Consider the following 26,098-nt stretch of genomic DNA (forward strand, 5'->3'; position numbering starts at 1 on the left):
TGGAAAAGAGGGTATCATCGGATAAGAATCCATCAGATCCCCCCCACGAAGGGACTGACTCAGGTTAAGCATCTCCAACATGCTTGGAGCATAGGGCTAAAGGATGATATTAGATTTAGTAGTTATATAACCTTGAAATTTGTAAAGTGTAATTGACATTAGATGATGAATAACAGGTGTTTTATTTATGAGTAAAGTGTTGCTATCTCTTGTCGATCGTTTACTATATTTCTTTTGCATGTTTTGACTTCCAGAATAATTATGTTTGGTATATCATATTATTCGAACCTCCACAGTCGGTCATATTTCGGAATTAGGTATGAATCAAGACTTTCATGATTGGTTGCGGAGGTCTAAGGTGTTGGACATGGCTACAACAATCATGAGTGCTCATAAGTTCTGAGCATTAGACTCAACCCATGCTCACTGGAATCACTTCATGGAATTTAGCTCGAGTGATCATGAGACGGTAATATCATATAAGTCTTCAAACCTAGATTCGTTACTTATGAGTTGGTTATGCATTGATTGTATGTAAACACATTGGTAACTCGATGTTATAAAACGTGCTCTTGTGCATAATTCAATGAGTAGTAGAACAAACATATGAGTCGAAGTTTATCTGTTCCTTCTTGGATTAGAAGCTGATATCTGGGCCCCTCGATGATTTTGTTTTGACCTATGTACCGGGCCCGGTCAGAACTAAGTTGATGTGTTCCATTAAGTTCTTTGTCAAACAAATCGGAAATCGGGAAACAAACTGCTGGACAATAAGTAAGACATTGTTCCATGTATTTGTCTGGCTGATATCTAGAATAGATGATTATATGATCACTTATCTTAAATGGTGTATCATCATCTTCTCAGTTCCGAGAGACCTTGAAAGAGCTACGATTGCTGATCGGTTCCTGAAGTCATACTTGCAGTTATAGTTATTACACTTATCCAAGTGGGAGACTGTTGGATAAGGTGTCTAAGTCCATAACTATGTTTGGTATGTACTTGACCCGACCTGGCATGGTCCATTTGGGTTGCATTGCACCATGCAATTGGATAGACTAAATGAGAGAAACAACACTTGTGGTTTATTAATATATTATAAGTTCTAATATATTAATAGTATTATTTAACTAGTATTGATCAAGAATTAATTAAGTGATCAAAAGATAACTAATTAAGTATATGGGTTGATTATGTAATTCATCTGTAACTTGTATAGTGGGCTAAGAGGCTCCTCCTAAGATGCAGGAGTTGTCTACACAGCTGCAGGAGCTGTTAGACAATGGATTTATCAGGCCGAGCAGTTCGCCTTGGGGAGCCCCAATCCTGTTTGTGAAGAAGAAAGACGAGCCGCATCGGATGTGTATAGACTACCGCGAGCTGAACAAGGTAATGGTGATGAACCGTTACCCACCCCCGATGATTGATGATCTCTTCGACCAGCTACAAGGGGCATCTTGGTTTTCCAAGATAGATTTGCATTCAGGCTATCACCAGATGTGAGTCAGAGATGAGGATGTACAAAAGATTGCTTTCCGGACTCGCTATGGCCACTATGAGTTCGTGGTGGTGCCTTTTGGGCTCACCAATTCCCCTGTTGTGTTGATGGACCTCATGAACTGCATATGCAGACCTATGTTGGATCAGTCGGTGATAGTCTTTATTGATGACATTTTGGTTTACTCCAAGACGCAGGAGCAACATGATGAGCACTTGCATGAGGTGTTGGTACCCTGAGGAGGGAGAGCTTGTATGCCAAGCTCTCCAAGTGTGAGTTCTAGTTGCGTGGGGTGCAGCTTATAGGACATCTTGTCAACCAGAACGATATTCTGGTTGACCCGAACAAAGTAGAGGTCGTGATGAGATGGGAGGTTCTGAAGTCTCCATATCAGATTTGGAGTTTCCTCAGGTTAGCAGGCTATTACCGGAGATTCATATAGGAGTTCTTCAAGATAGCAGTACATTTGACCCGACTGAAAAAGAAGGAAGTTGTGTTTTATTGGGGGCCTTAGCAGCAGGTAGCGTTTGAGACATTGAGGCAGAAGTTGTGTGAGGCGCCGATTTTAGCTCTGCCAGGGGACATTGAGGATTTTGTAGTATACTGAGATGCGTCCATCTTGGGTTTGGGCGCAGTGTTAATGCAGAAGGGGCACGTCATTGTCTAAGCCTCGAGCCACCTGAAGCCTCACGAGGCAAACTACCCGACACACGACTTGGAGTTGGGGGCGGTTGTTTTTGCCCTCAATATTTGATGACACTACCTCTATGGGGTATGTTGTACCATTTACACGGACCACAAGAGCTTGAAGTACCTCGTGGATCAGCCAAATCTCAACATGAGGCAGCGTCGGTGGTTAGATATGGTGAAGGATTACGACTGTGAGATCCTCTACCACCCGGGGAAGGCCAATGTAGTGGCCAATGCACTTAGCCACAAGGCATTTGTGGACCCGATCAGAGACATCTGTCTGGGGATGACAGTGGTGAATCTGCTTCTAGAGAAGATCCGGGAGGCCCAACAAGAGGCTATGAAGGAGGAACACCGGAAGAGTGAATGTATAGTGGGCCAGATTTCCTCGTTCGACTATGATAGTCGCGGGCTTTTGACACTTTACCGTAGAGTGTGGGTTCCATATGCAAGTGGTGTGCGCCAGAATCCTGATGGAGGAGGCGCATAAGTCCAAATTTTCCATCCATCCCGGGGCGACAAAGATGTACAGAGATCTTCGCCCTGATTACTCATGGCCCTGCATGAAGCGGGATGTAGCATGGTACCTCGAGAGATGCCTGACCTGCAGGAAGGTCAAGGGCGAGCACTCGAGACCTCACTGCAAGACACAATCGTTAGATATCCCTATGTGGAAATGGGAGGATATTACTGTGGATTTCATCAAGAAGCTTCCCAGGACCGCACGAGGAGTGGATTCGATTTGGGTCATCATGGATCGATTGACCAAGAGTGCCCATTTCATCCCGATCCAGGAGAGCATTTCGGACAAGAAGTTGGCCGAAATCTACATCAGAGAGGTAGTAGCAAGACACGGAGTGCCAGTTTACATGATTTTGGACCGAGATGTACGGTTCATTTCCTGATTCTTGAAGACATTTCATGAGGAGTAGGGTACTCGTATGCACTTCAGCACGACTTTTCACCCGCAGACGGATGGTTAGAGCGAGCAGACCATCCAGACTTTGGAGGATATGCTGCGGGCATGTGTATTAGACTTTGGTGGTAGTTGGGATACCTATCTTCCCTTGGCAGAGTTCTCCTACAATAATAGCTACCATGCCAGCTTCGACCGTCCTCCCTTCAATATGTTATATGAGAGGAAGTGCAGAACCATGATATGTTAGCGTGAGGTTAGACAGAGGGTCATGGGGAGTATTGAAGTGGTACTCAAGATGACAGAGACGATCCAGTAGGTTTGGAGTAGACTCCAGACGACCCAGAGTCGACAGAAGAACTACGCCGACAGACGTCGATCAGACCTAGAGTTTCAGGTAGGAGATATGACCCTCCTGAAGGTGTCACCTTGGAAAGGTGTCATCCGATTCAGGAAGCGGGGCAAGTTGGGCACCAGATATATTGGTCTGTTTAGGGTTTTGGACCAGGAGGGCCGAGTTGCATACCGACTACATCTGCCAGCCGAGCTTAGTTAGATCCACAACACGTTTCATGTCTCCCAGCTGCAAAAGTGCTTGGTAGATGACTCCACAACGGTGCATCTAGAGGATATTCAGGTGGACGAGAGCCTGAACTACATCAAACGACCGGCAACCATTCTTGACAGGAAGACAAAGGATCTGAGGAACAAGAGGGTTGGGTTAGTGAAGGTGCAATGGCAGCACCACAAGGGCTTAGAATGGACTTGGGAGCCGGAGGACGAGATAAGGGAGCACTAACCAGAGCTATTTCCAGATGCTATAGTTTTCGAGGAAAAAGTCTAAAATAAGTGGGGGAGATTTGTAACGCTCTGTTCCTGGTATGTATTTTAAATAAGATTTATTCATTTTTTTAGGAACTTGACGAGTTGGAGGTCCCAAAATCGTGGAGTAGGAATGGATTTTGGACGTGGAACTTAAAGTCTACTCGATGAGTTGAGGGACCCAACTCAACGAGTAGGGGTGCCATAATGAAAACCTAATTTTAAGGGTTTAGCACCCTATTTAAACACCTTAACCTCCAAAGGTTGGCCTCATTTACAACCTCCATTGTCCCAAACTGTAGCCTCGAAAACCTAATACATTTTTGAGAGTTTTAAGCCATTCTTAGTGCTTTCTTAAGGTTTTTGTAAAGAAGAGACTTGAAGAAGGAGCAAGGAAGTGAAGGAGAAGAGTAGATCCAGAAGTTGAGCTCTATTTCTAGTTCATTGGAGGCATAAAGCTCCTATCTTGTCTATTCAATGTTTAGATCTAGTTTTGGAGTGATTTCTCCATGTTTTGGTCCGAGATTGCTTGCTTTTGAGACTTGGACGTCCCAAGTGATTACTCTTTCAGATCTGGGTACTAGAAGGGGTTTCATGACATAAAGGTGCAAACTTTATGGCAATGGAAGCCCATGCAAGCTTTAAGGTGTCATTTTGGCCTTTTAAGCTCCAAAAGGCCATGCATGGAGGGAAAGTTAGGGACTTTACATATTCATATGGTGTCTAGGGCCTAGATCTCAGTTGTTATGCTTTAGTGTGAAGTATTATGGCTTTTGGGTCAAGATTTAGGTCTTAAAGAATTAGGGATTGAGCTAAACCCGTTAAGTAGGGATATTAACAGGTAAAGTTGGAAACTTTACCCTTAATAGGACATTTTCAATATGTAGTAGAGGTATGGAGTTTGGATTTGAAGGATAAGGACTTAAGCCATTAAGATGGATCAACAGGCTGAAGAACTCTTCGAGTCCATAGAGGAACTTGACGAGTTTGGTCAAAGTGTCCTGAGTCTGTAAAGGGAAAAACTCGACGAGTTCAAGGAGGACTCGACGAGTTGATTGGAGAAGTCCCGATTCCATGGATAGGAGGAACTCGACAAGTTGGATCATGATTTCAGGACTTATGGTTCATGGAATTCAACAAGTTGGTGGACTAACTCGACGAGTTGAGTCAACCAAAATGTTGACTTTGACGAGGATGTTGACTTTGACTTCGACTTTGACCAAAGTTGACCCTTAAGGGGGTTATAAGTATGAGAAGGGTAATTAAAGGAAATGTTTCTGTATAGGAGTTTGAGAGGGGTTAATTTCAGAGTTGGAGTTTGTACAGCTATTCACAGTTATCAAGGTGAGTTACCTTCTAGTAGGAGTGGGTCGAAGGCACCAATGCCGACCCACTAGTATTGATTATAGTTGAGATAATTGTATTTGTTATAATTATCGGGTATGTCACTATCTGTTATGCTTTATATGCTAGTGTGTTATGTTATTATGTAGTAGTGGAAGGGGTGAAATAGTCCCCGACTACCGGTTGAAAGAGACCGAAGGGGAGGCTAGCACCCAGATATGTAACGTTGTATATGATTTATAAGTATATCCTAGGGTATTATACAGTAGTTGTAGGGGGTGAAATAGTCCCCGGTTACCAGTTGAAAGAGACCAAAGGGTAGGCCAGCACCCAGATATGCTAGGCAGTTACTGGTTGAAAGAGACCGAAGGAGAGGCTAGCACCCAAATATGCAAGGCAGTTACCGGTTGAAAGAGACGGAAGGGGAGGCCAACACGCAGATATGCTAGGCGTTATGTGATTATATGGCACGTGGTATGATGGGGGAATTCACAAAGCTTTGTGCTTACGGTTTCAGTTTTGGTTTCAGGTACATCTTCATCGAAAGGAAAGGAGTCGACATGACTACATCGCATCACACCACTATTTTCCGCACTATGATGTTCTTGGGATTTGTACTCTGATATTATTATGATTTGTTTCGAGACATATGACTTATGGGTTTTTATGATATGGGACAACTCAATGATGTTTTTAATAATCTATTTTATGAATTATTAAATAAAAAATGAAATTTTTGGTCTTGGATTTTGGGATGTTACATGTGGCTTAACCATCAAGGCTCGATTTTTATGGTTCTAAATGCTTCCAAGAGCTCAAAAGGACAACTCTCATGGACTGGAACTACCAGAACACAAGAAGTCTCAAGTATGGGTCCAAAATACCACAAATAACACTCCAAAACTATATCTAAACATGTAATGGTCAAGGTTAAAGCTTGATACCTCAAATGAGTAAGAAAAGATACTAAACTCCTGGATCTGCAAGTTCTTTTCATGTTCTTGCACCTTCTTATAACTCCTTCTTCTTCTAAACCACCAAAACCACCCAAAATGTGCACCAAAATAGCTCACAAGGCATACAAGAGGCTTAGGGTTCGATTTCTACTCTTTAGGGATAGTGGAGGCTAAAAGAATGAAGGTTGGGGCGAACATAAGGTCTTTATATATGGTGCAAACCCTAACAATCATGGTTTTATGAATACTGAGCATACATTGGGCGTATTTCCTGTGCGTTGGGCGTACATCTCCCAAACCCGTGTCCACTTTTCCATCTCTACGTTGGGCGTACCCCAGCTTACACTGGGCGTTCCCAGATAAACACACGCATTTATCCTTGCATGCATGGGACTGATTTGCATGTTTTTCCATCCAAGGGCGAACTAAGTCAATAACTTCAAAATGCCATAACTCACTAATCCTAAGTTCTTTTACAACGAATCTTATATCCACGAAAAGGTGGCGAGAAGCCCTATGCTCCTAACAACACACCCGAGCCTTAAAACCTTCCAATTAAAACCCAAATCCCATAAAAGACTGAGTTACCAATTTACAGTCATACCCTTGGCTTTCGAAGTCACGATCGAATACATGTATCACTTATACCATGGCAACTACATCCGAAATGGGCTAAATCCTTCCTTTCCCGAAGCCCTAAACCCCATGACAAATGATGATTGGGCCGCAACCCCAAGCAACAAGGCATATCTGAAACCGAGTGTTACAACTCTTCTCCACTTAAATTAGATTTCGTCCTCGAAATTGCTCCTTACTAACACTCATATCAAAACAACAATTTGAGGAACGCAACCGAAGATTCAACGCATAAGATAATCTTCCTGAGATAACCGAAACCACAGCCAAAATTCCGTCCCGAAGAAAAACAACCCCTAAGCTCCTGCTAGGCCACTTCTACCTTTCCGAGTCCTAAAATCTGCATTGGTCTTACTTCGTGACAGATCGCCCATGTCGTAATATTACCAAATCAAGCCTTTTACCGAGTAGCAAAATAAACATACATTTCTAACCCTGATCATCTTTATGTGACTTACGATAAATAGTCCACTGACCCAAACCAGCTGCAAAACACTTATACTTAACAGAAGGCTCAGATAATCCTTCGAGTGGAAGATTCATCCCTACAACGGTTAGACTCAGATGAAAGCTGCACAACAGGGCCAAATAAATTACTCTAAGATTATGTAATCCCGTTATGAGTGATTTAGCATTATCCCAAGCAACCAGTTACTCTATCCATACATGAAATCCTAAAAAAACACTAATATTGCCCGAAACATTGAAACTGCCCAAAACACTTAACTGCCCCAAACAACATGCTGCCTCCTAGTTTCTTTTTCAAAATTCACCGAGACCTCCCTGTTCTCAATTCATCTGCCCGTCATCAGCAATACTGGGTTCCAGCCCTGTTGTTGAGCCAAAATACTCCTATGTAGTTGCCCCACATGACTTTCGAACAAAATCCTCATTTGTTGATAGTTGCCATTAGTTATCAAGCCACTATGGCCCTAACGACCTTCTCACCCAATCGATTGGGTCCTTTCGTCGAATCTTGATGACATCAAATCCAAGGCTAAAAGTGATTGCTAGATGACCAAAGGTATCCTTATATCACAAACGACCTTATACGGTTCATCGCTTCCTTAATCCTGTGACTGCAGTGGTGTTCCTACGGTCTTATCACTGGCTCAAACAGGTCTAATCCATCTAGGTGAACCCGTATCCCAATTCGTGGGTTTGCCACGCCCTTACTGTTGTACCAAAACTGGTAGGTGTTGTGGTTCTTTCCGTGATCTAACAACAATCCCATGTTATCTACCAACCTAGAGACTGCTACGGCTACCCCCATAGTCTTACCACACTCTAGCTCTATCTGACAACCTTTCGAATGCTACAGCTACCCTCATAGTCTTACAACACTCTAGCACTATCTGACGAACTTGTGGATGCTATGGCTACACCCACAGTCTTACAACACTCTATCACTATCTGACAACCTAGTGAATGCTACGGCTAGACCTGCATTCTTATAACACTCTAACACTATCTGACAACCTAGTGAATGCTACCGCTACACCCGCAGTCTTACATCACCCTAGTACTATCTGACAATCATGGGCCTACCACCAATCCAACAATACTCATCCTGAGTCAAACACACACCAGACCATGCTCCCAATCAAGTGTCTGAGTTAGGTTTCGAACCCTAAAGCCTTTATCAGACAAGAACAGACAGCGAGGCTCCGACATAACCCTCGACCTGAATCCATCCACAAACTACTATGCAGAACAAGAAGATATCTTACAAATGTCGTGAGTTCCCTGAACTCCCACTTACACCACTTTCATCTAAACGACCACTTGGGTCGTCGCTATTCCTGACCAGTATGTGAAACTTTCCTTAGTTCCACACCGGATTCAACACTCGGAAATTTTGGTCGATTCTCCCCCACATGGATTCGACGAAGCTCCTTCATCCCATAAGTCTGATGGATTCCCAAACCATCGAGCCTCATATAGCGTGAACTGCCTATGACATGTGCTTACCATACTAGCGTTCCATTGTTAGCCAATCTCAACGATTGCCCAACTCCTGAAATCTGGAAGAATACTCTTGAGGCCTTAACCAGTCTGATGATTCAAATCACCTCCCATGATACCATACCAATTCCTTGAGTTCCTATACATGCGACTGACAATCATGACTCTAGCCATGAACTAAAGAACTTCTACTCTGATTTCTATTCTCAAGGAATCATTGAACTCTAACCGAATTCAGTCCACGCGAAGATACGATTCCCTTGACTCATCCAATGATCAAACAACTCACGCAACAAACACCACCATCTTCATGCTACCAGTCCTTTCCTAGCAATGGTAGTGCCTTGAACTCCAAAGTTCCTTCTTAGGCAAATGTCGTTCATACCCGAACAGATGATAGAACCATTGAACCTTGGCTTCACTGGAGAACTACCCTGCTAATTCCTGACCAAATATCCTCCAAGCAATACTCCTGAATGGATCCTGACAAAGACCCACAACAATAACGGTACACGCGGAACCCACTCTACAAGATACGTTAATCTGTAGGTTTATCAAGGACTTCTCGGCATGCAGAATGGCATATAAAAATCCTTGATAACCCAGAAAATAGTAAAGGACCAAACCATAGATAATGCTTACCCAATCCAATGCGAGGTTCCCAATAACAAAGTACAAATAAAATTGAAAAGAGAGCAAAAGATACATACACGCAACATCGACCGTTGGAGTCCTGACCTCTCTTGTCTGACACTGCAGAGCCTGACTCCTCTCTAATGGGGCTCCTGCCCTACCCTCCCAACCATCCAGAGATTCGCAAAATAGCCGAAGCAGGCGCACTCACTGCTCCTCCCCTCTTCCTCGGACATACGGACCTCTTGTGGCCTGCTTGGTCGCAGAGAAAACATAACGGGCTTGCCCCCTGAGGACAGTCCCTGCTGACATGCTCAACACCGCCACACTTGTAGCAACCCATACCCCTGGAACAACAAACCCCATCATGTCGTTTCCCACACATGATGCACTGATCCTGGCCCTGCTGGCCACCTCAATCGATGGTCTGAATACTTGGGTCTTTTCCCCGGACTCTCCATTGTATGCATCTGGTATGTCCATCTCTTCCCAAGATGCTACGAATCGATCTCCCGTCCTTGGGCTCTGGAAGTCATATCAATCAGGGTTTGACACCCTGACACGCTCACCAGCTCACTCGCCAATGGCTGAACTGCAACAATTGGAACATCCTCTGCCCTAAACCGGGTCACAAAATCCTCCCAAGACATAGTCTCCAAATCAGAAAGCGTAATAGATCACACAATCAATTCCCAGCAACTCCTTGCTGCTAGATACAGAATATCCAAGTCGAACCGAACCTTGGCTTCTATGGGGTAGGGACTAGTGTGGAAAACACCTTCCATCTCCTCAATCCAACACGAACTCAAAATCCTGGCATTCCTTCCACCGACTGGCTCACTACCTGAGCCGAGACCTAATCCTGAACCACCTCCATGCGTGCTCATCACCAACCTGAAAAGCCACTATCCTCAAGATCAGAACATAACCAAGAATTCTCCTCCCTTAAGCTTCTTAGATTCTCTGGGACTTTTACCGATTCAAGTATGGATTGTGCTTCCAGTAGTATGGGCCTAATACTACCTTCCACACTTATCCATACTTTCCTCGGCGATCCTCCGGGATCCTCTAAATCACTTCTTCAAACTGATGCACCCAAAACTCACTAACCGCACTACTGACCCACTGAAGCATATCCTAGGTTCCTGAACCCACCCAATACTCAGCTGCTAAAGGAATTCCCATTAATGTCAACTAGCTACCTCATGAATATAGCCACATACAATAGAGATGAGATAATCCTTCGAGTAAAAGACTCAATCCTAGAACGGTTGCACTCAAACAAGAGTTGCGCAATAGGGCCAAGTCCATCACTCTAATATTATCCAGTCTGTGCCAAATGTGACTTAGCATATTCACTTAGTAGCTAGCTTACATTGCTAAGAGTCCCACAAAGCACAATGCAAGCATCATTCAAATAATGGAAAATCTAACCAACATACTCCATCAATCCATTCTATCCTCTTATCAGGAATCTATACTAGCATGCAGTTCTAAGGCTCATACAATCAGACATAACCTAAACAAGCCATCCTACCACTATTTAATCAATACTAGAATACAATTCAATAGGCACATACAGTAGGCATACAAAGCATCCTTCTTAGATCCTTAGCCCTAATCTAGCATGTAGTTCACATATTCATACTTCATATCATAATATAACATGTATGGGTATCTTGAGGAAAACATACTTGAGCCCGACCGATTGCATGCATCACACTCCTTGTTCTTTATAAAAACCCTTAATTTTAAATTTTAGAAGAATTATTTTTCTTGTAAAAATCTCTTAAACCCTCGATTTGAGTCCAGACACACCCAAGAGTGTGTCTGAATCCCTCAAACCAAGGCTCTGATACCAACCTGTAACATCCCAAAATTCATGACCAAAAATTTCATTTTTAAATAAGTAATTACAAAAACCAGTAGTCCGAAACATCAATAGTGCCAATCCATATCAAAACCAGTATGTCAATTAACCAAAAAATTTCATAGAAAATATTATCAGAGTACAACCCCCAAAGATCTCATATGCGGAAAATCATAGTGTGATGCGTTGCGATCATGCCGACTCTTTTCCTTTTTAAGAAAAAGTACCTGAAACCAAAACTGAAAACCGTAAGCACGAAGCTTAGTGAGTACCCCCATCATACCACATACCATATAATAAACATACTATCAAACATATCTGGGTGCCTGACCTACCCTGCCGAGCATACCTAGGTGCTCAACCTACCCATGTCAGACATACTGGGGTGTCCGACCTACCCAATCAGGCATACCTGGGTGGCCGACCTACCCATGCCAGGCATATTTATGTGCCCGAGCTACCCTCCGGTCTATTACAACCGGTTATGGGGTCTATTTCACCACATTACCACTACCACATAATATCATATCATAAACATATTGTCAGACATATCTGGGTGCCCGAACTACCCTCCAGTTTATTTCAACCAGTTACGGGGTCTATTTCACCCCTCCTACCACTACCACATAATAATATAGCATACAAGCACATAAATCTCTCCAGATAGTGGCATACCAGACAATTATCACAAAGACAATAATCTCTACTATAAAGAAATACTAGTAGGCCAGCATTGGTGCCTTCGACCCACTCATACAGAGAAGGTAACTCACCTCACACTATTGAAGTTCACTACAAGAAATCCTTAGTTGCTGCCCTGGCAACTCCTCGAGCTATCAATACCAAAATGCCACCCAATTAGCAATTAGGTCCCAAACCATGATCCATAATCCATACTTGGGGTAAAATGACCATTTTACCCCTGGCCCAACAAGATTCATAAGTAAGGCCCAAGCCCAAAACCAAACAAGCCCAAAACTCCAAAATCCATATAAGCCCACTAATGGCCTAATTTTCCAAATTGGACCCAAACCCTTACATGGGCCTTACCCTAAAGCCCAATAACCCTTATCAACTAATAATTCTCCGATGACCCAAAGGTCTAAGCCCATTGGGCTCACTAAATCCCAAAAACATTAGGCCCACTAAAGCCCGATACAAAAGCTAGGTCTAGGCCTAAAGCCCTTACTTCACAGTGGGTCATGACACCCAACAACCTCATGCCCAACATCCTAAGGCCCAAAAAACACCTTTGACCACTCTGCATGTGTACGCGCGACATACATGGCACATACGTGCAGCGTACGCTGGCGTTGACCAACTTCAGGGAGGTTGACCTAGTATGCGCAATGTACGAGGGGTACAACCGACATACTGACCAACCTCCTAAGAAACTCCTTTGTGACTTAATTCATTAAGTCCCGATATCCAAAACATAGATCCAGGCCATTGAAGACGTCTTAAGCCATAAAGTTACAAACTTTATGTCTTTGCATGCATATATGGGGGTTAAGACATGATTTATGTCCTTAAACACACTTTGTGACCATCTAACTCTCGCATGGTTGTGGCTTAATCATCAAGGCCCGATTTTTATGGTTCTAAATGCTTCCAAGAGCTCAAAAGGACAACTCTTATGGACTGGAACTACCAGAACACAAGAAGTCTCAACTATGGGGCCAAAATGCCACAAATAACATCCCAAAACAATATCTAAATATGCAATGGACAAGGTTAAAGCATGATACCTCAAATGAGTCAGAAAAGATGCTAAACTCCTGGATCTACAAGCTCTTTTCACATTCTTGCTCCTTCTTCTTCTAAACCACCAAGACCACCCCAAATGTACACCAAAATAGCTCACAAGGCATACAAGAGGCTTAGGGTTCGATTTCTACTCTTTAGGGACAATGGAGGCTAAAAGGATGAAGGTTCGAGCGCATAAGGTCTTTATATATGGTGCAAATCCTAACAATTAGGGTTTTGGGGATCCTGAGCGTACGCTGGGCGTATGTCTCCAAAACATGCGTCCACTTTTCCATATCTACGTTGGGCGTACCCCAGCTTACGTTGGGCGTACCCAGCTAAACACACGCATGCATCCTTGCATGCATGGGACTGATTTATAAACTTTTCCATCCAAGGGCAATTTTGTCAATAACTTCAAAATGCCATTACTCACTCATCCTAGGTCCGTTTCTAACGAATCTTATATCCATGAAGAGGTGGCGAGAATCCCTAAGCTCCTAACAACACACCCAAGCCTTAAAACCTTCCAATTAAAACCCAAAACCCATAAAAAATCGAGTTATCAATTTACAGTCATACCCTTGGCTTCCAAAGGCATAATCAAATACATGGATCACTTAAACCATGGAAACTACATCCAAAATGGACTAAATCCTTCCTTTCCTGAAGCCCTAAACCCCATGAGAACTGATGATTGGGCCGCAGCCCCAAGCAACAAGTTAAATATGAAACTGAGTGTTACACCTCGCGTTCAGCTAGGAACATCCAATGTACTTAGCTAGGTTGACTCAGCTAGTTTGTTGACTTTGACCTGTTTTGAGCAAGTCGACCTAAGGTTATTTTGGGTATTCTGAGTGTTAAGTGATATTGGTCATTATTTGATGAATAGGTTACCGTTTGAGTTGATATTCAGAGTTGTGTTTTTTTCAGCGGTCTTTTTCATACTGAGAGGTGAGTTTTCTTTGTTGTACTTGCGGGTCAAAGGCACTAAGGCCGGCCCAATCGTTCGATATCCAGCTATAATTTTTTTGATTATATGTTGAGCATGCAGTAGATCTGTATGATTATATGATAGCTACTGATAGGCGTTAGACTAGTAGACCTATAGGACTACCTGTGATTACCGGTTGTATGATTATATGTCCGCTGAATATGTTTGTTATCTATTATATGTTGACTTATGTTGGGTTTGAGACTACTGCTTTTTGATGTTAGTTAACAGATTGGGGCAATCCAACTGGGACGTTGTGGGCCAGGGTAATCCCACCGGAAGGTTGTGGACCTAGTACGTGGTATGCATGGCAATATAACTGGGAAGTTGTGGGCCAAGGTATTCCAACCAGGAGGTTGTGGACCCAACATGTTGTATTGTATATGTTATGTGTTGCATGGTGGTACATTGGGGGAACTCACTAAGTTTTGGCTTACAATTTCAGTTTATTGTTTCAGGTACTTCTGATGATCGCGGGAAAGTGAAGGCGTGATCGTGCACATCTCTTGGCTTTATGTTAATAGGTCTTGGGAAAAATTATGATCATATTTATCCTTTTGAAACAATGGTTTTGTAAACACTTTATGGTCGAAATGGGTTGTTTTTGAAAATTTAAAATTTTTTGTGATTTTTGGGTGTTACAATGTATCCTTGTGTGTAGGATGTTGGTATGTTGTACCGATTTGTTTGATTGGTAGATTTGTTATGTTTACATGTATTGTTTGTTATTGTCTGTTTGTTTGTTTATGTGCACATGTAGACATATTATGGTTTGGGTTGAGGTGGTCCTGCTTTGTGCTGGAAGGCAAGATACTCGGGCGGTCCAATGTACTATAGTCCTTACGAGGCGGTCCAATCAGACTGTAGGCCCAAGGGAGCAGTCCAACTATTATAATCCTTACGAGGCATTCCAATAGACTATAGGCTGAGAAGAGCGATCCAAGCATCCTGGAGGTCTTGCGAGGCGGTCCATCCAAACTATATGCTCATGTGTGTATGTATTGTATGTGTATTGTTGTGTGGGGTATTTTGGAGGAACTCACTAAGTGTTGGTTTACAATTGTGGATTTAAATGTTTTTAGGTACTTCAGATGATTGGGGCAAGGCGAAGGCATGATCGTACATATGCTCCTGCTGATTTATTCTTTGAAAGATGCTATTGATACTTCGATTTTTATGGTTTTGTTTTGGAAACAATTTTTGATGATCCCATGGATTTTATGAAAATATCTTTTGGAAATGATAATTTTTACCATGGTTTTTAGGATGTTGCTGAAGAAATAAAAACATATCCAAGTTGAAAAAATCAACATAGACACGTTTGAAGATCGATGTTGAAAACCAAACCAAAACTTACAAAAATAAACACTAATCCTGAATCTGAATTCCGAATAAGTGATTTCATCTTGATTTTGACATAATGTTTTTTTAGAGTTCTTAGTTCGTCAATCTTTTCAACGAGTGATTTCATAATCATCAAAATTAGGAAATGTGTAGATATAAATGTAGGAAATTAACCCCATCTACGACATTAATTAAGGTGGATCTTCTTTGGAATTTAATTTGCACAAAATCGATCTTGAGATTGATAATCATAACCAGCAAACTCATTGGAGAACACGACAAGAGTCAGAACATGGGAGGGGCGACATAAAAGGGTGGAAACTCAAAAATGGTTGAGGCTAGTGAGATGTAGAAGGCAATCATGGAAGGATAAGGAAGTGGTGGCGGGTGTTGGTGGAAGGGAATGAGGCGATGTTCGATGAATCGTATGCGTAGAGGAGGAGGTGGGTGGCAGATATCATGAGGGTTGTTTATAGGCCATTTTCATTTAATAATATATATATATATATATATATATATATATATATATATATATATATATATATATATATATATAATATATATATATATATATATATATATATATATATATATATATATATATATATATTAGTAAATGATAAAAAAAAAGTTTAAAAAACTATATTTAAAAGGATAAAATAGACATTTCAAGTTTAACGGCGTAACGCCGTTAATTTTCAAACAAATTTTTTCATTTAAAATTCACTTTAATCTCATTAACACAATCACAAAACCCCCAAAACTATCAAGTTATCAAAAACACATGTTCATAAATTGTTTAAAACATAATCCAGGATCCTCCAAAACAAATCTCCAACTCGTGTGTGTACAATCAAGTCGGTGTCTTCCTGTGATCCTGAGAAGTACCTGAAACACATAACACATAACACATAACACAATAAGCACGAAGTTTAGTAAGTTCCCCAAAATACCATACATTTCATTAGCCTCTCATGGCTATGCTCAAATAAGACCCTCTGGTCAATATGTCTCAGTGGGACCCTCTGGTCCCACAACTCGGGTAGACCCTCTGGTTCTAACTCAGTAAGCTCAAAATAACACATCGTAAATCACAAAGACATATTGCAGGATATCCAATACTCAATATAAGCACATAACACCCTCCGGTCACACAAAGGTTAGCACTCTAGGTAAGTATAGTGAGAAGACTCACCTCGTAAGCAAACAAATGAATCACATCGTACAGGAATCTCGAACTAGCCTCTGCTTAACATATAGGATAATTATCTCTAATCAACACTTAAATCACGACTCTAAATAAACTAAGTTGTTTTCTCTCTCAACTTTTGGAATGGGTAAAAGACCATTTTACCCCCTAGGGGTCCCCATAACCCATGTGATCAAATCCGTCTCTACTTGACGACTTGGGGCACCCACTTGTCGAGTTGCCCACTTAACTCATAATTACATATATAAATATTATACATGGGAGTCGGGATGTTACAAACGGTTACCAAATTTACAAAAACAATAATATATATTTATTTTAATAATATATATCTATTTTAGTAAATGATAAAAAAGTTTAAAAAATTATATTTAAAAGGATAAAATATACATTTTAAGTTAAACGGATACCAAATCCACTAAATCAATCTGCTAAAAAGGCCATTTATCCAAATCTTTCAAGGTTTGTATCAAAACCCTGAAAAACTATAAACCATAGAGACCATTTTTACAACTTTGTCTATTTTAATATTAAAAACTAAAATAATTACCCTTATATATATATATATATATATATATATATATATATATATATATATATATATATATAGGGAAGAGTTATATGGAAAATGAATGATTAGGACAACACATATTTAAACCAATGAAAACATGACAACACATCATTTTCACAATAACTTCCACAATACATTACTTGTACAGAAAGAAATGGACACGTGTCATTTGATTATTGGTTCCGGTAGATGTTGCCCTAGTTATTTGTTTTCCATAGAACTCATTCCTATATATATATATATATATATATATATATATATATATATATATATATATATATATATATATATATATATATATATAATTACGATTTATATATTCTTTTTAGCAAAATAATTAATTAAATATGTCTTATCCACCAAAAGGCTTCTAACACAACGGTATCCAGTGCTGTCATCCCTTCTTAAGGTTGAGGGTTCAAGTCCAACTGTAGATATACGTTAGTATTTGTCGTTCAAAAAAATGTCTCATCTATAATTTCAAATAAATACAAATATTGAATATGAGAGAGAGAGAGAGAGACTAAAGAATTAGTTATTTTGTTTTCCTATTTTTTTTAAATAGAATTATATAAAATTAATTCTAAAAAGAAATAGAAAGAAAGGGTATATAAGTTTTTTTTTTTATGTGGATAAAAGACTGTAGGTTGAATGTTTTGAAATTACAGAGATCATTTATAAGGTTTTTTTAAACTTATAAACTAAATTTCAAATTTATTAAAAGTTTTGAAACAAAAAAAGTATCGAAAAGTTTTTTTAAACATAAAAATTAAACTTCAAATTTCAAGATACCAGGTATGGTAATTTGCGTAAATTACATGTATGGTCCCTATGATTTATGATAATTTGTGTGTTTGGTCAATAACCAATTTTTTTAACTCGGAAGGTTTTTACTGTTTGTTTTTGTTATGCGTTTGGTCCCTGTCTTACCTAAAATAATTATTTTGTCCTTGATTTTTTAATTTATTCAAATAAATACACCCTCAATCTCACTCTCCTCACCTTACCTTACCTACCCCATTATTTTCCCTATTTAAATCATAATATTTTTAGGTAAGATAATGACCAAACACGTAACAAACACAAACAGTAGGGACCAAACGTGTAAAAAAAAACAGTAAAAGATTTCCACGTTAAAAAAATAAATCAAGGGTCAAACTTACAAATTAACCCAAACCATAGGACTGTTCATGTAGTTTACTCTTTTAAAATTTAAAGACTCCAAAAGTCACATGTTGATTATAGCCCGTTTATAAAAGCACATCTGCCACAAATACGATTTTCACTGTTTAGGAAAACTCAAGGAAGCAATTAAATGAAATGTCTAATCAGTTTGCTTTTTGGAATTATAAATTAGCTTATTTTATATGTACCTTTGGTGTATTTCCATGTATGAGTAATGAATGTTTGTATGTTTGATTTTTTAATTGAAAAGATAACACCCTTATAAATTTTACGTTCTTATTCTCATTTTTTTCATCACTTAGAACAAATAGAATGCCTCCCTTCATTCATTCCTTTTATCATTCATTCAACCATAACAAAGGTATTTATTATTTATTATTGTTTATATATCTAACATACACTAATAAGAAACATCATAGATATCATAGATATTTATGTCTTTTCATCTTGTGATTTATGATTTATTGTATATTTTATTTTGATATATTTATTATTATGATTTTAGATCGTCCGTTTATAATTATTTTATATTATAATGGTAATATTGAATATGATAATGATTTCATAAACTGTGATCTTTCAACTTTGTTCACCTCAAATATTTTTGGACATAAAATACACCATGAAGAATTTAAGTACTTTGTTTATGCACCTGTTGGAATTGAACAAATGGCATATACATTGAATATCTCACAATGCTACTATTTTAATTGGCAGTCTAATATTTAATGGTTCGTAAATGATTAAAGTCTAGATGTAATGAATTACTTGGCTACTTATGAGAAAATTATCGCGCTCAATTTTGTTATTGAAGTTGAAAAAGTTGTTCAACGACAAATAATGCCGCAAACCAGTACTCTTTTTGTAGTTTTTTTTTTTCCTGCAATTTTGAAGCATTAGAGCCCAAACTCTCCGATGCACCAATTCGTTCACTAGCTCAAACATTTTGTTTCTCAAGATAGATAATTATGTGTAATTTTATATATGCATCAATAAATAATTCATGCAATGAAAAATCTATAGAAATGTAAAGAGTCGTTAACATACCATCGTTTTTGTCTTCGACACATTAAAAATAATTTCATGCACAAAGCCACAATTTAACTAAGTTTGACTACAATGAAGATGTTTACATAGTTTTCAGAATGTTACGGATAAGTAACACCGGAGGAAATTGAGATATTAGTCCATTATTTCCAATAAACATACACATATGATAAGTGAAAAATGGAGAATTTCTATGTTCACATGCTCTTTAAATTTATCGGCATAGAGGGGATGACCCTCTTTCAATTATGAACAATTAGTGCATTAATTTAACATAAACATCATTATAAGTATGCTTGTGTACCAAATTTTCACACTAATTATTGGTTGAAGTTGGATTGGAAGATTGAAAATGATTACTCGAAACTCTCAAATTATCAGGATTGGAGGCATTCAAGCTGTAATGAGATGGACATTCATCATCCTAACAAACCTCATCGATGTGGCCTATGCCACCAACCTGGACAAAATAGAAGAAATTGTATAATTTCTCATGCAAGAAGAATACGACGTGAATATATAATTTTATTAAGGGTAAATAGTATAAAAGAGACTAAGTTTACAGTAAAATTTTAATTTGACATTGTGATTTTTTTTGTCTTAAATTTGACACTATGTTTTCTAAATTTTTAAAATTCTGACCACTTGACCGGTCAACCCGGTTACCTGCTGACGTGACATGATGAAGTGACATGGTGACGTGTCAAAATTGATTTTTTTTAACAAAAGACACTAAGTTTTTACTTTTTTTTTTTTTTTCGATTTTGACGCTAAGTTTAATTTTTTCTTTTAGTTTTGACACTCTGTTTTTTTGTTCCAAATTGAACAACATTTTTCCAATTTTATTCAATTTTGACTATTTTCCATTTGAAACTGTATAAATATATTATTTATTATATTTTAAACCGTATAAATATATTTTTTTCGTTTAAAAACCACATTTTTGTTTAAATACAAGGTTTTTTTTTTTTTTTTTTTTTTTTTTTTTTTTTTTTTTTTTTTTACATTCAAATTAAAATGTATAAATATTCATTAGTTATATCATGAGAACCAAACAAATCATGAACATTGAATAAGATGTGAAAATTTTACGGGTTGCAAATTGAATATATCGGTTTTGATCGACTACACGCTTACAAAATTCCAAACTCATTTTGAAATTGCATATTTAATGTAAAATAAAGTTTTTATATAACTAATATATATTTATACATAAAATTCTGGTTTGAATGTAAAAAAAAACCTTGTATTTATACAAACATATGGTTTTTAAATGAAAAAAATGTATCATACGTTTTAAAATATATTAAAAAAATTTTTATACATTTTCAAATGGAAAATTGTCAACATTGAACAAAACTAGAAAAAAATGATGTTTGATTTGAAATAAAAAAATAGAATGTTAAAATTAAAAGAAAAATTAAATTTAGTGTCAAAATCGAAAAAATAAAAACTTAGTGTCTTTTATAGAAAAAGAATTCAATTTTGACACGTCAACATGTCATGTCAGCATGCCACGTCATCATTCCACATCAGCAAATAACCGGGTTGACCAATCAAGTGGTCATAATTATAAAAAATTGAAAAACGCAGTGTCAAATTTGAGAAAAAAAACACAATATCAAATTAAAATTTTAATATAAACTTAGTGTCTTTTGTGCTATTTTGATGTTATAATTATGTGTTTAATTCTTATTGTGATATATCCTTTGATTTGTGTTATAATGTCGCATTGAACTGGTTTGTAATTTCATAATAGTGTAATATATTTATTATTGGTATCCATTTGAAAATACTGAATAGTTCTATTTAATGATGTAGCATATCAAAACTGTAATTTATGAATTATGAGGATCTGTTTTATAATATTGAGAATGGATGAGTCAGTTTGTGCCCTGGGACAAATTCGAAAAGAGATTTTAAAAAGAGTCTATATTTACAAAACTCCTTTCACGGTTCAAAGTTTTATTGTGTATTTTGCAAGGCAAAAATATCAATATCAGATTTAGTCTTTTGAACCACGACTTTGGGAGTAAACAAGACATAGTTTTAGTTAGTTAGTTATCTTATGTGAAGACGTTTTGAAAGTTCAAGTTTATATATATATATATATATATATATATATATATATATATATATATATATATATATATATATATATATATATATATATATATATATATATATATAAAATAAACTAGAAAAATTTCTAGTGTATAAAGGAGAAACGAAACAAAGAATAAAATAGGTGAAGAATTTATTGACTTGCACACAAAGTTTTTATTAAAATCGTAACTATTTAAATTGAAAATAAAACTAATGACCCTTGACACCTATTTTATACTAGAAGAAATTGAAACCTACTCAAACTTCTAAAACAATAAAATAAAAGACTCTGACTCCTAATCTAAAACTGGGAATTAATAAAAGGCAACTTTCCTATACGAAAACTGATTAACCCAACAATCACCCCCTTAATCGGATTTGTCATACGAGCCACTCGTCGTTCAAAACAATGTCGGTTCCTCTTCGATTAGATCCGCTTCTTCCTTTTCCCATTTAGGACACTCGGTTTTATAGTGACCAAGCTCACCACATTTGTAACATCTAACGTGACTTTTATCCCGGACACGTTCATTACCATCTCGACTTCTCCCCGACCTCTTCCCCGGCCATGTCCAAAGTCATCCCGATTTGAACGTCCATTGCCACAATGCTTACAAACATGTGACTTTTCGTCACTAGCCAACAACAACCCACCTTGAGTGTCCTCCACTTTCTCAGTTCCTCTTATACGCTCCTCGTACGCCTTTAATCTACCAACCGCTTCATTGAATAACATTGAATCCAACTCGAAACATTGATCTATTGAAGCCACGATTTGGAGAAACGACTTAGGCATCAAATCTAGTAACCTTTTTACCAAATCACCTTCTTCAAGCTCATATCCAAGACTCCTTACTTTTGATGCTAAACCGGATAATTTCGTCACAAAATCATCATCAAACGTTTCATCCTCTTTCATGCGTAAACTTTCAAGCTCCCTTTTTAAGGTTGCAAGTCGAGCCGTTCTCACCCGATCCACTCCCAAATACCGTGTTTTTAGCTCATCCCACACTTGCTTTGGGTCGGTGTAACTCGCCATTTGCAACACCATGTCTTCATGTATCGCTTGAAACAAAAAAGCAAGAGCTTGTTTTGACTTCTTTTGATCTGGTGCTTTATCTGACGTCTTCGGTTCGACCGTCTCCCATATGCCATGTGCATCCATAATTGAATTGACTTTAACCGGCCACACCTGATAATTCGTTGGTGTCAAAACCGGAGCTTGATATGTCAACGAACCTCCTTCTTTAACCAACGACATCCTTTTCTCCTTAATCCCGACTTCTTTAATCAAGTTTGTTCCGAGAGCACTCTCCCACCGGACAACAAGACAAGGTCACGACCACCTTTACCGTCTTTCGTCACCCGCAAAACGAACAGAATCAAAGCCACCCGCTTTGACGTCTTCCCGTTCGTTTAATCCGCGCCTCCGGTTAGTCTCTCATAAGCCCGATTAAAAGAAACCGGGGTTGCTTCTAATCAACCTCGAATCACACCCCCTTCAACGAAACTGCTCTGATACCAAGTGTAAAAAATAAACTAGAAAAATTTATAGTGTATAAAGGAGAAACGAAACAAAGAATAAAATAAGTGAAAAGTTATTGACTTGCACACAAAGTTTTTATTAAAACGTAAGTATTTAAATTGAAAATAAAACTAATGACCCTTGACACCTATTTTATACTAGAAGAAATTGAAACATACTCAAACTTCTAAAACAATAAAATAAAAGACTTTGACTCCTAATCTAAAACTGGGAATTAATAAAATGCAACTTTCCTATACCAAAACTGATTAACCCAACAATATATATATATATATATATATATATATATATATATATATATATATATATATATATATATATATATATATATATATATATATATGTTTATTTTTTGATCGAATTACTAGTTAGGTACTCACTGGATTCTTTTTTGCCATGGTGTTTTAGAATGCTTCACAATGAAAAAGGAGCACATCAAACGTAGATTATCGTTTGAGCAAGAAATAACCCCACCACGTGATACTTATTGTCCCATTTGAAGGGCAAAAATGTCGCATCAACAAATTAATAGTGTCTTCATCTTATCTTCTAACATATATAATAAATACACAATGGGCAAAATGTCTATATCTATATGTTCCTATCAATGCGGCTCAAGAAAGAACAATCGCATACAAGTATACAACTCTAATAACGGATAAATTGAAATGGCTTTAGATATTAGTTAACATCATATTATTCTTAAAGATCAACATTATTGGATATTGATTGTTGAATACTCCTCAACGAATATGTGACCTACTAAAGTGTAGTATGCAAGACACATTGACTATTTTTTCATGGATGTGCATCCTAGTATCATGGTTTGAAGGATATGCGAAGTAGAGATATGTTAGAGGAAATACTTTTTATAGTTTCCTTTGTTTTCAATTTGATGAAAATTTGTTTTCTTCATAAATTGATAAACCGGATGTGAGATGTTTAAATCTTGAATGGAAAATGTAAAAATCTTAATTATACAACCGACCAATATTTTGGTCGTGTGATTTTGATGATGCAATAATTTGTTTATGAAACAACAAAAATTCTATTAAAACAGTAGCTAGAAGCTAGGAAGCTAAAAATAAAAGACACATGTATATTTTAGGATTAGATTACATACAACACCAACTCTTCAAATATTAGAAAATAAAGATAAAGATGTCTCGAAATAAATATACGAGAAGTGAGAAATGAGATGCTGATTAGAGCAATAAGAAAGAACACTAAAGAACGAAAGATGGCCAAAGGGCAAAAAGATACAGAAGAAGCTAGTGCTCTTGTTTCCCATGCAAAACCGAATTTGAAATGTCAACACTGAATAAAGAATTGACTCATGTCACTACGATGATCGATCTAAATTATGGTTAATGGTATAAGTAATATTAATAAAAAAATTAATATTGGTGATATGATTTATCATCGAAAGACAAACATAAGAGTATAAGGAACAGTTACTAATATTATGGTAAGTATAGGTTAAAAGTGAATATATAATGCCTAAATATGTATCACGTAAGGAACCAAAGATAAAAGAGTAAGATAGATAGAATGTAGACAAAACTGTAAATTTGGTCCTTGTGGTTTGCAAAATTTTTTGGATGGGGTTCAAAAAGTTTTCAGCTTGCACAGAAAGTCCAAAATCAAAGTTTTTCTGGGTTTTTAGTCCAAAAAAACTTGAAAAGACGATTATACCTTTTTATTTTATTTTTTAATTTTTTTTACACTTATTATAATATCATTTTAACTTAAAAATAAAAAGAAAAAAATGTATTATCCTCTCTCTCTCTCTCTCTTCTTCTTCTTCTTCTTCTTCTTCTTCTTCTTCTTCTTCTTCTTCTTCTTCTTCTTCTTCTTCTTCTCATTTATCGAATCCGGAAAAAAAAAACCCAAATTTTTGCTACTTGGGTACAAGATTATACATATTTGTTTGTTAGAATCTCGATCAAAGACATGAATGAAATCATCATAATGTGTAACATGTACCAGAATGTTGATCTTAAATGCCCCTGCTGCTACAAGAAGGTCTCTCTTGATTTCAGATTCAACGCACATGTTTATAGATTTAGATATTGTTTCAGGTGTTGAGGCTCATAAACAATTGCAGGTTCTACTCCAAAACAAACATCATTGACGAATTATCTGATAACGAAGACACATACGTTGATGCATGTTCAACACCACCCCCTCCCATCTTCTTCTTTCTCGCATTCTACTACAAATGAAACCTCTCACATATACATCATGCAAATCAAGCATCTCACAAATGAAATTCGCTAATGGAGGTGTTGGTTTTAGGAGTCAAGAGATCTGATGAAATCGCTCACCCACCCACTTCATCTTCTCCGCCCTTGGTTTAAATATTCTTCTGGGTTTTCGGTTTACATCATCTCATCTTCTGGGTTTTTGATTTTCACAAAGAGGGGTAAGACCAGCAACCAAAAAATCCCCTTTAATTGCAGGAATGGAGATCAAATTAGGGGAGCAACAAGTTTTAGCTTGTCAGTGACAGAGGCTTAAATTCGTCGGAGACACCGTATCACGTTTTTCCGATGAGGCACAAGATAAAGATGAGGTAGGTGGGTTCAATCGATTCACTCGGGGGCGGGGTGTTTGATTAACATGGGAATAAGATGGTCGGGAAATGGGCAATTCTTATTCCATTTTTGACATGGATTTGTTTACTGATCTGTTTTTTTTTTCATTTGATTACAAGTGAAAGTAGAGAGAGAGAGAGAGAGAGTTATTTTCTCTTATTTTTATTTTTAAATTAAAATAGTATTTGAAAATTTTTAAAAAATATATATATAAAAAGAAAGTAAAAGGGTATAACCGTCTTTTCAAGTTTTTTTGGACCAAAAACCCATAAAACCTTGATTTTGGATCTTCTATATAAGCTGGAAACATTTTGGACTGCATCCAAAGATTTTTACAAACCACAGGGACCAAATTTGCGGTTTTGTCTAGAATGTAAGAAAATAATGGAAGATAAAAGAGAAATGATAAGAAGAAGATAAGA

At 37.6% G+C, this 26,098-nt stretch overlaps 1 protein-coding gene across 1 annotated transcript in view; it reads right to left on the reverse strand.

Moving 5' to 3' along the window:
• The window catches only part of LOC145063896 (uncharacterized), a 64,903-nt gene extending 42,109 nt beyond the window's left edge, over positions 1 to 22,794 (reverse strand). The window contains exon 1 of the mRNA XM_079011458.1: positions 22,069 to 22,794. Coding sequence (XP_078867584.1) covers positions 22,069 to 22,794 — 726 coding nt within the window. The remainder of the gene's footprint in view (positions 1 to 22,068) is intronic.
• Between the last annotated feature and the right edge of the window lie 3,304 nt (positions 22,795 to 26,098).

Source organism: Lactuca serriola, chromosome 7, assembly GCF_051521515.1.
Source record: "Lactuca serriola cultivar US96UC23 chromosome 7, Lser_US96UC23_V15, whole genome shotgun sequence".
NCBI lineage: Eukaryota > Viridiplantae > Streptophyta > Magnoliopsida > Asterales > Asteraceae > Lactuca > Lactuca serriola.